This window comes from Scyliorhinus torazame, chromosome 13, assembly GCF_047496885.1.
Source record: "Scyliorhinus torazame isolate Kashiwa2021f chromosome 13, sScyTor2.1, whole genome shotgun sequence".
NCBI lineage: Eukaryota > Metazoa > Chordata > Chondrichthyes > Carcharhiniformes > Scyliorhinidae > Scyliorhinus > Scyliorhinus torazame.
Window position 1 is genome coordinate 196190278 of NC_092719.1, and position 13806 is coordinate 196204083.

Sequence of the window (13806 nt, forward strand, 5' to 3'; positions counted from 1 at the left end):
AAGAAAATTATACCATGTAAAGCATAAAGGGACACCATTTGCTGTAGCTTGGCGTTAGTTAGTCAGACTTGCCCTTGCATGATTAGCTTTTTAAATTTGTGTGCCATGCTGCTTAAAGTGCGAGGTAGGAAACAGGTCAACTGGGACCCGAGTGAACAAGGCAGGCAACTGTGCATTTCCGTTACCGATCAGATTGAAGGATTGGGAAATAAATAGTATAGGAATGAGAAGGGAGTATAAATTGGAGTGGGTGAATTCAATGTCAAACTAGGTACAGAAAAAGGAGGGAGGGAGGGAAAAAAAGATTTGATTGTGAGAGAAAAGTTACAATTTTAAAACTCTAATAACAATTAAGACCTGAAAGAATGAGTCTCCACCTTTGTAGCCATGCATCCGGTCTTTGCTTGAAGTTATCACATCATTTGAGCATAAACAACAGCAAAAGGCATTAGCTTCACCATTATTTTGATAGAAGATTGTGACACATAACTATTCTGCTGCTGAAGTGTATGGGTGTGTTTGATGATGAAAATTATTTATTGTAATGAAGTGGATACATTGAAAGGCAAACCTATTGTATACATATTTGACATTGTGTACATAAATTGAAAATATATATTTTTAAATGATTACCCCATCAACCCCACAGTATATCTTCCTAAGAACACACGGGAGTGATTTTGCATTGGTTATTGGTCTCTTTCATGTGCATTTATGCTAACTTTAGTTGCTCTAGGCTCAAGGAAGTAGATAGAGGCCACAGCAGTTAGCCATCATTACAATTTTGATGTACGAAGCTGCAAAGTTACTCACATTTGTTAAAAGATTCACAATACCAGTTCATTTAGATACAAATAGAGGGTAGACAAACAATTTTATTGATCAATAACAAATTTCAAAAAAGGTACAAATCAATGGCTTCCATTAGCATAATCAATATTACCCACGATGCATTGCATCCATACCGACAGAGCTCAGAACAGCTTACAGTTTAGTGCAGTCTTCATAAAAATTAGCAGAAAGAACACAGTACAAGAACTTGCAAGGGAAGATGTTTGCTTAACATAACACAAATACCACAACCTCCCCTCTGCTCCCCCATTTAAAAAATAGATTAAGCTTAATGGTAAAGAATAAAGACAGTACCATTATCAAGCAGCAAGTGATTTTTACTACATGTGTTTATTCAGTAATGTACAAGTAATATTGCATCTAACGGTATGAATTGCCAGGCCTCTTTAAGCTGACTGTCCCACAGAATTCCCAGTCTACCTGCCTTACACATAAAGTCTTGGAGTCTTTTTCACTCTGTTATACTCCATTATGCACCACATTCATCAATCCACTTCCCAAGACAATCCACCAACATCCATCTTGTATTGCAACTGCTTAATTCCCCTATTTATCGGTCATATCAATTATGTCCCATTTGGTAACTTGGTCCTTAATCACCCGAAATAGCTTTGTACTTATTCTTCTTGTTCACCATCACTTCTTGACCGCATACATTTTCTATTAGTAAAATTCCCAATCACTTATGTACAATGCAAAAAAAAGAAGCCTTAGTACTGATCCCCAATAATCACTCACTTACATCTGAAGCAACTAGCATAAGAGTTACACACTGAGTAACTGTAGGTAACATTTACACTTGTGTTTGTCGACTTCCAAAAAAGCAGTGCCACTTTGTCAGCGCACCTCATATTTGTACTAAGAGCAGCTTTATAATGGTGGGACAATCCCATAAGAAAACAAAGGTCTATAATATTTCTGTTGGATGGTGAAGCTTGTGGCTGTTTACACAAAACAGTTCATTTGAATGTTTCAGAATGTGCCTAAAAGACACAAAACTGATCAATGACAAAGAAATGTAATACTCCATTACTATTTATGTGTTGTATATATTTTTGTTAAATTTAGAGTGCCCAATTCATTTTTTCCAATTAAGGGACAATTTAAAGTGGTCATTCCACCTACCCTGCACAACTTGGGGTTGTGGGGGCGAAAGCCACGCAAACACAGGGAGAATGTGCAAACTCCACATGGACAGTGACCCAGAGTCAGGATCGAACCTGAGACCTCGGCGCGTGAGGCAGCAGTGCTAACCACTGAGCCACCGTGCTGCCCTTGTTATGTGTTGTATATAATTAGGATCTCAAAGTACACAAACATGAGATCCTCAAGCGACAAATGCAGGAAAATTTACTAATTTAATCCAATTTTCCAAAGTTGTAAAACAACTTTATAGATTCCATTAAAATGTTGCATTTTTATGAACTACCGGGTCCTTACACTCACTACCAACATTGAGACTGGGTTCCCAAAGCAGCTGCCTTTGTGGACTTGCTATTGACTTATAACACTGTCTGGCATGAAGGCCTGCTACTGAAGCTTTTCATTATCATTCAATGCTGCAGACGCTTGGCCTATCAACAATGTAACGAGGTAACCCCAAGCTCTCTTGTCATCTCAGTGACAAGACCAGTCGAATCTGGATGCTCACCAATGATCTGCCAGTCGGCACTCACTAGATTATTTCAACATCTTCTCTGCAGCGGACACACCCTGCACCAGGTCCCACAGTTCATCAATGCCAATGACATGGCACTGCTCACCCAGGCATCAATGCTATTGTTCATCATTGGCCTGCACCTACTGAAAATGCTACTTCTGGGGGGCATCTCCACCTCAAGCCAGAGAAGACAGTTGCTTCAGCGTTTCATCAGAACACCAAAGGAATTGGGAAAGAATTCAATATTTTCTCCCATAGGAGGCGACTGGCCCAAGACCCCATCCAAAATAGCTGGAGGTCACGATGGATGTAATCCACACTTGCTGGCCTCATCGCATCAACACGGGCTAAAAAGTAAAAACCAGGGTGAACATGGATCAGAAACTCTGAGTCATGTCATGGGGGAACACAGTCAGAACAGTGGGTCTATTCTACTCTGCTGTAGAATACTCATCTGTCTCATAGTCTTGCAACAACCATACAAAGATAGTTTATGTGCAACTAAACACTGTCAAGAGCACAGGTGAAGGGATGCTTATGTCCTCTCCAACTGAGTGGCTTCCAGTGATGTCCCACACTGGCCCACTTCCCATTCACTCTGCTCTGTGAGGTGGATAAAGAACATGAGCAACAGTGACCTTTCCATTCGCGAAGACTTCAAACAACCCCACAAGGCAAGCACTTCAAATTATTCTGACCATTTCTGTGAAACAGCAGCTAATGGTCGTACATCTGTGTCCAACCACTATCCTAACGGACAGAATTGTGGGATGCATGCCCTCATCAATGACACAACAGAAAAGGCATCTGGTTTTGACCTCCCTTGAAGACAATGGAAAACTGAATCTGCACAGGGAGGTGCGTGACATAGCCACCTCCTCCACGAGTGGAAGGGGAGGGACAACTTGAAGCGCATAGTGCTGGCCATCGAATCTGCCTGCCCACCAAGATGTATGCAAGGACACCTCATTTCTTTGCTTGGCATCTAAGGAGGCCATCAAATGGATAGAAAAACTAGCCACCCCCTTATAAGCTATGATCATACAGTAGTAGTATGTATTGGACAAGTTCACATAAGTGTTTTCTATTATAAATGCACATATTAAAATCAATAACGTGCCAACAATAGACAAAAATGCTACAACAGGAAACATGGTTTTTGGAAGAACACGCAGATGCAAGATTAATATATCATAGATGTTGGCAACGGTGTCACACTGCATAAAACTGACCATACGTTCTGGGAGCCAGTACAGCCAGAGTACCCACTGACAGCTGAACAACCATTTATAAACTGGTGTACTGAAAGCCTAAGGGTTGGATTGGAATCAATTAGCAAACCATGTTTAACAGCTCTTGCTGCAATGAATCAGTCTTTTGAATTATTGTTCTTGTGGAATTAAAGTTATGTTCAGCAAGCATCTTCCTTCCAGTATTTTAACATCGAAAGCTGGAGATTTACTGAAATATATTATAGCCCATCATGCAAAGAGCTGTCAAGTTGATATGATTTGAAAAGACCAATGCGACTTCAGCTGTTACACCACAGGACATGAAACCTCAGACTGAGCGGTGGACAGAAAGTGACTGCACTGACAGCTGTTTCACAAGTAGAGATGGACAGAGGTTAACAGGACAGCCACTGTGAACACTGGTCAGCAAGGACGCTGCTGTGAAGCCCCCTCCCCCTCCCCCAACCCGAATAAAACTACTGATCATCAGCAAAATCCTTCCACACAATTATATTGTTATACACACCACTTCTCAATGTGACACAACACAAACGGCCTGTACAGTGGATCTACCATGATGCAGAAAGCATGATGCACTGGGATATTCTATCACGTGCACTGTGTGAACACAAAGTCTAATCAACAGCTTCAAATGGAACAAAACACAAAAAGGTCAAATCAGTATTTCGATTCCATGTTAAACTGGTTCATAAACAAATAAAATACCCTAATTACTCATGGTGGGCACCCTAATATTTTCTCGTTAGAGCAATGTGTAATACATTACATTTAATCATTGCTATTTACGGTTTTGTCTCAAATCAATTACTCCACCTCGACCTCAAGATAATTCATAGATTCATAGAATTTACAGTGCAGAAGGAGGCCATTCGGCCCATCGAGTCTGCACCGGCTCTTGATAAGAGCACCCTACCCAAGATCCACACCTCCACCCTATCCCCACAACCCAGTAACCCCACCCAACACTAAGGGCAATTTTGGACACTAGGGGCAATTTATCATGGCCAATCCACCTAACCTGCACATCTTTGGACTGTGGGAGGAAACCGGAGCACCCGGAGGAAACCCACGCACACACGGGGAGGACGTGCAGACTCCGCACAGACAGTGACCCAAGCCGGGAATCGAACCTGGGACCCTGGAGCTGTGAAGCAATTGTGCTATCCACCATGCTACCGTGCTGCCCATAATGAACTGACTTTATCGGTCGCGCTTTGACCCCAGGTACCATTGCTCTCCTAACTGCATTAAATGGTAATGGCTTAAACGGGCAAGGTTTTGGTCTCGATAGGAGAAGAGAACAGAGGTGGGCAGGCATTTCCCAATGCCAATCGGCATACTGGCTCCATGCCTCAGTCCCAACTCCTAGTCATTTTCTGGAGGTGAGATCAGACATGGAACATCTACCTGCTATCAAGCAGTTCCCCACCTCCAGTATCACGAGCATGGGAGATGCCAGGAGGCGGCCTCCCTGTGGCAGACACAGGAGGCCAGCACACCAGGGTCAGTCGGAGGCCTTCACCACCTCCCCACTGGCTTACCTGGCCACAGCAACAACTGTCCCGTGGCAGGGTTGCCCCGCAGCAGTGGTAAATATACCTGCAAGCAGAGACTGGAGCACCTTCAGTGTTTGAAGGCTTCCTACTGGCCCTCCAGCTTTGAGATTCCCCCACTCCCAACCAGCTAATTGGACAGCCTCAACATTCAATAATTGGCTAATGCAGCAAAAATTGATGTTGGGTTACTGCTCCTGATCCGATGTGGGGGAATCTGCATTTGAGCTGGATATTAGGACCTCGACCTAAAACTGAAAATCTTGCCCAATGTCCTAAATTCATGACTATCAGACCAAGTTGTTTTCTTATTTTTACCTGTATTTTTATTCTCACTGACATCTATTGCTATCAACTGCACTCACCATTTTCTTTAAGCTACGGAGGAGTGGCTCGAGGCTCAATTTCAATAAGTCAACAGCACAATCCATGTCATTTCTGAAGTAAATCGGCACAGGTGGGATTTTCCAGTCCTTTCCGCCCACGGGATCTTCCGGTCCTGAAGGCGACCGACCCCCTGCAATGGGTACCTGGCGGCGGGACGGGTGAGCCTTGTGGAACACCGTAGACATTGTCTCCTCCCCTGCCAGAAAACACACCATGGGGCTGGGATCCCGCCCAGCACATTTCAGATTCGATAACAGTCTCTGAACTGTACTTCAATCCAGGCTTGCCAATGAACAGTGGCAATGGTCTTTGGAATAACACTGCTGCATTTTCTAGTAATCACTTCGCCTTGCATTCTTGCATATTTGTGGGATGTGGGCGTTCCTGGCAAGGGCAGCATTTGTTGCCCATCTCCAAATGCTCGTGAACTGAGCGGTTTGCTAGGCCATTTTGAGGGCATTTGAGAGTCAACCACGTTGTTGTGGGTCTGGAATCACATGTAGGCCAGACCGGGTAAGGATGACAGATTTCCCTCCCTAACTGGCATGGGTGAACCAAATCAGTTTTTACAACAATTAATGATAGCTGTCGTGGTCACCAATACTGAGATTAGCTTTATATTCCAGATTTTTCTTAACTGAATTTAAAATCATGGGATTTGAACACATGTCCCAGAGCTTGGGCCTTTGTATTACTAGTCCAGTGACTTTACCACTAGCTCTCCAATTACTGGTCCAAAATGTAGACAAGTCATAAAGGAAAACAGTTTAGCAGAGTAGAGAAACATTGGACTGCAGAATAGACATTAATCTGTGTTTTATCACACTGCTAGTTGGTAAGGATAAAAAGTAGAAAATACACAGCTGACCCATCAGAACAGAAAAGTCTGATTAACATTTCAGGTGTAAAGCCTTTGCAGACATAGCACTGACCTCTGAAGAGAGGTCTTCAGCAGAAGCATTAATCCATTGTTTCCTCGCACTGATGCCGTGGGCCTGTGATGTATTGTCAGAATGTTCTGCTTTTATTTTAGGTGCCCAACATTCCAGCTTTTTCATTTCCTTTCTATGGAATTTAAAATCTCCCACAAACTCTGGCATCCAGGTTAATTTTATACCATCTTACTTCATAAATCCATTCCAATATGGGCAATTGGTTAGCGGTATGTGAAGGTAGTTAAAATACCATTAGTTCCAATCAAATTAAAATAGGACAAGCCATGACTGTAATTGTAAAGCCAAAGAGTCCCTGCTTTTGGTGATTAAATAAAACAGGACGAATGTCTCTTAACCTAGAGTGTTGCCACTCTATTTCCAACAGTACAATATGTACAAATTATACTAATTTGCATGGCCAGTGACAATGCTCAGCATCTAATCAATGAAAGAATGTGTCAGTTGCTTGGTATCTGCTTTCTGACCTCTGGCTGATCAAGTTACAGATTATCTCTCAGGATGTAGCGGTCATTAAATGTGAGAAACTGCCCGACATCTCAGCATATAGGCAAGATGTAGGCAAAAGTTGAATTCAGCACTTCGCCAAGAAAAATCCCTGTTCAAATTCAGATTTCTTCTCTGCGGCACCGTCTCACTCTTTCACAAATACAGATTATGAATCATAACTCCTCTCATCCACCCCCCTTCAAGTCCCGTCAAACGATAGAGGTAAGGGTACCAGACGAAATGGGAAGAATAATTGCCTTTGCACACTGGCCCATTAGGATAGTAACTCACACTGAAAGAACTCAGAGTATCCCTTATATTGAGTGAGTGACTAAGCTATTTGCAATGACGTTCCAGTGAGCAGTGACCAACTTAAAGGTCACCCAAGCTCAAGCCTTTGCTTTTGTACCCAACATTAAGTCATTTAATCAGGACAAAAATAGAATGTTTAAATGCAAATTTTAAAGTCAGGGGGAATCAGATGAAGCCCACATTACAATATCAATCCGAATTGTCCAAATTTCCTAACTAAATATTTTACTCCTTATATGACTTTTGCTAGAGAATACACCCATTCAAATTTCCCCATTACACTTACTAATGATAGCCCAAATCTCCATTTTGCACCCCATGCCAGCACTACAAGCTGTCCAGTACATTACTGAACTTTAATTTTGTTTCTCTGACTAGTTGAGGGACACAATTGACCAATGGATGGTGTTAAATAGTCCAATGAATGTCATACATTCTGAAACTTCAGGGATCCCCTCAGCTCATTACTAATAGCTTATGGCAACAAACCTTTAGAGTATGCATTGTAAGAGAATGTATCATTTTATCGGAACCTTAGATTTAAAGAAAACTGTCTATTTCCAACATTTACTGTTTGCCGTCGATGGTTTAATGAACTCCACAACGTTAAATCAAATAATCGCTTGGTAGTATGGAACTTATTGCTGAAACAAAAAGAGACATGCTGTAAAAGCTTTTGGCCTTGCATCATCAGGACAGATGCAAAAACGCCAAATTTCAAAGGGAACAATAATTCATACTGCATGAGAAAGGGGTGCTGATTGGTTGATAAGTCAGCTGACTGTTCAAAACATTGCTTATGGCGAATGCACCACAAAACTATTGTTCCCCCATGCTCAGTTACACTTGCTAGAAGCTACATATATTCATATACAGGGACCTGTCCTCTGCAGGCAAAAGGAATATATCTAAACATCGCACATTTTTGAATAAACAAAAGGTTGGAGGGGGTGGCACCATAGTTCCCTGGTGGATTCACCATGTGCCTCAATCAATCAGAGCCCATTTGCCAACCAAGCAGCATCCCTTTTCTCTTGCAGTATAAATTATTGCTCCCTTTGAAATTTGGCATTCTTGCGTCTGTCCCGCTGAGTGCAAGGCCTAAAGCTTTGACAACATGTCTTTTTTTTCAGTAATACTAATATTAGATCACCACAGAATTGGTTCATTTAAGTTCAGAGAAGGGGCCTCGCTAAATAATTTTTTTTAAATTATAAATTTAGAGGACCCAATTCATGTTTTCCAATTAAGGGGCAATTTAGCGTGTTCAATCCATCTACCTTGCACACCTTTGGGTTGTGGGGGCGAAACCCACGCAAACACAGGGAGAATGTGCAAACTCCACACGGACAGTGACCCAGAGCTGGGATCGAACCTGGGACCTTGGCGCCGTGAGACTGCAGTGCTACCACTGCGCCACCGTGCTGCTCTGGCCTCGCTCAATAATGAGATTCGCCTTTCACTTATTTGCGCATTAGAGGGCTAGCACCCACCGATGTGTACAACTGTATTCTCAGGTTTAACTCATCTAAACAAAAATATTTTACATTTTCTGTTAAACGCTTGTTGGAGTCCTTATTCTGAGCCCTAGAGCACTGTGACAAAGCAGTAGTGTGACTGGCATATCATTGAGGCAGGCTGATATATGGTTGGCACCTTAGCTGAAGTGCAACTGAGTCATGCTGGCAGTATTACTGAGTGCCAACCTAGGCCAGCTTTGTGACCAGCAAGTTTCGAGAAACTCTTGGATTCATGGATTTCAGGACTCAAAAACAAATTAAAAACTGAGTCTACCATTATCGACAGGACTTTCTCTGTTCTTAAGTGCCAATCCTTCTGCGGTGAGTGAGAAGCAAATTTTCCCAGTTAGTAACATTACCCACCTAGGAGATGGCATTGGGATTTGCCAGAGCTATACAGCTCCAAACATAAAGTGCATTGGGTCCTTTTACTCAATGTGTACTTGCAGTTGTATTAGAACTGGCAGATGGTTACAGTGCCAATATGACAGCAGCCTATTCAACACCATCAGCTGAGTCACATCATGGTAAGTGAGTTACCATCATAGAAGATACCGAATTCACTCATTTGCAACCAACCCAATCCAGCATATCACAAAGCAGGGGGGTTGCCAGCTGCTTTTCAGGAAAACGGCACTTCACCGACAGAAAACTTTTTTGCAAGGAATATAAGTCAAAAGAGAAATTGAAGGAGGCCCTTCATATTACAGATGTTTGTTTCCCCAGAATTGATCCTATTAATTAGAAACAGAGTAGGAAATAGCAACCCTGCTTACACCACATTGTACGTGCTTGCATGTACACATTGGATAGGAAGTTAAGACTGATTTTTATCTATATAATTCCATGACTTAGCCCTTCTTAGTATATCAAACCTATACGTGTGCAATTTCATCAACTGATTAGAATTAAAACCATGCTAAACAATGTTAAAATATTCCCAAGTTAAGCATCATCTAGCTTTAGGAAAGGGTTAACTCTCATTTAGGCAAATACCAAATAATTAAGAACAGAATGGAATAAATGTCACTGAAGTTAACATCTGATAAAGAGTATCTGTGCAGATGGTTAACCTCTCTTTCATCACCTGTGTTACAAGGAGATGAAAATCCATGGACTCTACAAAACCCAATCATCTTTTTCTAGCACTTTATCCAACATTCAGCTGCAAGAGTTTCAGCTAATCAGCATTCTTAAACGGTGTAACCTATTGAAGATCCATAAAAAAGAAAGTACAAAAGTCCCAATGAAAGCCACCACGCTCCCACTTCAACTGAAAAAAATCACTGAGTTAATCAAATGGTACTGGTTGGCAAGTTCGAATATTCCCCATAGCAGCACAATTTCAAACAACTGTTAATATGACGCGTGGATCTGTGGGAGCATTAGAAGCTGGACTTCAAAACTATCCATTTATCATACAACATTGTGGCCCTCGCAGTGGAGGTTCATGAAGCATTTCAAGTAAGTACAAAGCAATGTTAATCCGATTACCCATTTGGGTTTAAAGATGAAAAAAACCCAGATAAGGTGTGATCATTTGTGATAGTCCACATTAATCATGCTGCAAACTCAGATGGCGCAGGAATCCGGATACCATGTGGATGGGGGTTGGTCCCGATGTAAGAGATAATTTGACTAAATTCATCATATTTATATATACATACACACGCAAAACAGTCGCGATATCAGGTCAAACCTGTGTGGCACTTTCGACGATACCTGGAACAATCTTCTTTAGATATTTTGAAAGTATCAGCAACATTAAAACAGCAATTATCTATAGATGACCTTTGCACAAGTAACCATCATATAGAGGAAGAGATTGCATGGGTCAAGCTCACTTGGATTTCAGTGTGTGAATTTATTGAGCCCTTTCTTACTTACTCATATTTTTCTGTTTGTTTTTATTTAAAAAGAAAATCTCAATTGGAAATTTAAAACATTTAAAAGATTTTAGGCTCCTGTCCCAGCTTTTCAGCTGTCACAAAGATTTGACCTCAAACTTATTCTGTATTATCTCTCCGATTTGCAAGTAATCAAGTTTCCAGAGATAGAATTTAAAGCCCTGATTGAATTCTCACCACTCCTGAATGTCACTCGCACCATCAGCTCACCAGCGGCACCCCCCCTTTTCACCCAGAAGTAATAATCACAGGCAGCTGTTCTCAGTTCTACTGGTTCGACATTCCGGGGAACAGAAAAGTTTAAGAAAATTCAGAAGGGCCCCGTGCACAAGACTCTCAGGTAATATGTGCTGAGAATGGAATGATTATTACATTTAAAATCTGCCTCTGAGGCCGCGTCATCAATAACCAGCACATTAGTGGTCTCCATCTGGACTTAGACCCGGTTGGAGTAGTGGCAACTGTGAGAATGGTTGGTCAGCAAGTTTTGTTCTGTTTGTACTGGCGAATGTGGCGAGGGAAGAGAGCATTCTTCACACGGCGAACCTTGGAAAAGAAACGGGTCATTGTTATCGCCGAATCGTGCCCACCAACAGTAAATAACTTGTAACTGATTAGAAATAAAACTGCACCATCGTAAAAAAGAAAATGCGCGATTTGAAAGGACAACTGTCAGATCACAAAAAATCTGTTATACATACACCTACATGAAACAAAATGTTGGTCCATAAAGCCCAATATATATTGAACCCCCTTAAAACCCCCGACTCCAGTACCATGTGAATACAGTTGGTATAGAGCCTTGTAAAAGATGAAGTCTTTGTCCCTTAAAAAACAGCGATGCAGTGGAAGGTGGGAACACAGGGTTTCACTATGTTTCCAGTCCCCATTGTCTAATTCGCACAGGTCAACTAATCTTTGGATGTCAGTATGAATTACAAGAAGGGACAGGCCGGATGCTTCGCCCACAGTCCTTCATCCCTTCATAAGGGGGGGCTGTGGAGACAGTTTCCCCGGCAGAGATTGTCAAGTCAATTTTCCAAAGAGAAGTGTCAATAGTGGAATGGATGCTCACCCTGACCATTCAAAATGGGCTGCTGTCCCACAGGTTCTGCATATTCTGGTGGTATCTGCACTGGTGACCAGCAGCTGGCATGATCTGGGCATAAATGGATTTTCAGGAACATGTTTGGATTTCAGTGGGAAAGAACTGACCACTCAGACTCTAGGGTGCCCCTTTGATCGATCCTGAGGTCATCGGAACTAACTCTAGAAGTGAGTTTTTCTTCTATGGGAAGACATTAATTGGTTCAAACTGTCTTGTCCTGCTAATAGCAGAATAACTAATCCCGCCTGACTGGCCCCCTGTCAATACCTCCAGTTTCCCCAAGGAGTGAAGTCAACCAGGAGCCACTGCTCCCGTGATTTGAAATGGAGAGGTCAGATTTGCAGAATACAATGGGCTGGATTCTCCGTTTGAGAGATCAAGTCCCCACGCTGGCGTGAAAACGGTGGTGTTGACTTCCGGTGGCGGCTATGAAGGAGTAGGTCGCACATTTGGTGGCTCCCGCTCGGGTCGGAGCTTTGGACCTTTTCCCCCCCATTTTTTGTCGGACCTGATTTGGAACACCGATGTTGGATGCAACTGTGACGAGGAATCCTACATCAGTGCATGGGGAGGCGGACTAGAAGTGCTCGCAAAGGAAGAAATAGGCGAACGGAGAGGGCTTGGGCTGAGGCTGCAGCGGGGGAAAGCATGGCGGACGACCGGAGCACTGGCTTGTCGACCCAGCGGTCGACGGAGCAGCTGATGCAGTTCATACAGGAGGGCTTTGCCAAGCAGGAGCAGGAATGCTTGGGCCCGATTAAGGAATTGATTGCGCGGCTGGAACTCAGACTGGATGCTCAAGACCGGGCGATCCAGAAAGTGGAGAAGGCACTGACTGAGCAGGAGGAACACCAAGCTGCAGTGGAGTTGGAGGTGGGGATGTTGAGAGACCAACAGAAAAGGCTCCAGGAGAAGGTGGTGGATCTGGAGAACAGGTCCCACTGACAGAACCTGAGAATCATGGGTCTCCCAGAGGGATCCAAAGGAACGGATGCAGGGGTATACATAGCAGGTATGTTCGAGAAGTTACTGAGAGAGGGGACGTTCACCCGACCCTTGGAGGTGGACAGGGCGCACTAGAGCGCTAGCGAGGAAGCCGCGTGTAGGTGACCCTCCGAGGACAATGGTGGTGAGATTCCACAGGTACCGGACAAGGAGTGTATTCTACGGTGGGCCAGGCAGTCACGGAGCTGTAAATGGGAGAACAGCATCCTGCGTATATATCAGGATCTGATCGTGGACGTGGCCAGGAGAAGAGCAGAATTCAACCAGATAAAATCGACCCTTTTCAAGAAGAAGGTGAGGTTTGGACTGCTGTATCCGGTTCGTCTTTGGGTCACTCACGAAGAGCAACATTTCTACTTCAAGTCGCCCGAGGAAGCGATGGACTTCGCTAGAAGGAAAGGGCTGGTAGCGGACTGAGGTGTTTGGACTGAACTTTGCTGCAGCGTTCATGTTTGAACATTTTTTTGATTTTGGATGTTATCTGTAATGTCTTCTGTATCGTCTTGGGGCCTGCGGATGAGCTGTGTGAGTTAAAGTTTGCCTTTGTACTGCCGGGGAAGGAGGTGTGAATGTTAGATGTTGGATCTTCTTTTTGATTTTCTTTGTGTTTCTTTTGGGCAATTGGGTTGGGATTGTTTTCATTTGCATATGTGTGTCCGAGTGGGGGGGAGGGGGGAACAATAGGTGGGAAAATGTTTGGCGCCATGGGCAGGGGCCACCAAGCTAGCTGGGCGGGCTAGCTCACGGAGGCGCAGTGGGGGTTGAGCAGATGTTATGCTTGTTGAAGGGGGCTGTTTGTATAGTGCT

General features: G+C 43.2%; 1 protein-coding gene across 1 annotated transcript in view; it reads right to left on the reverse strand.

Moving 5' to 3' along the window:
- Positions 1-857: 857 nt before the first annotated feature.
- The window catches only part of LOC140388490 (calcium/calmodulin-dependent protein kinase type 1-like), a 315146-nt gene continuing 302197 nt past the window's right edge, over positions 858-13806 (reverse strand). Inside the window, exon 12 of the mRNA XM_072472766.1 lies at positions 858-11432. Within this exon, the coding sequence (XP_072328867.1) occupies positions 11323-11432 (110 nt within the window). The 3' untranslated portion in view covers positions 858-11322. The remainder of the gene's footprint in view (positions 11433-13806) is intronic.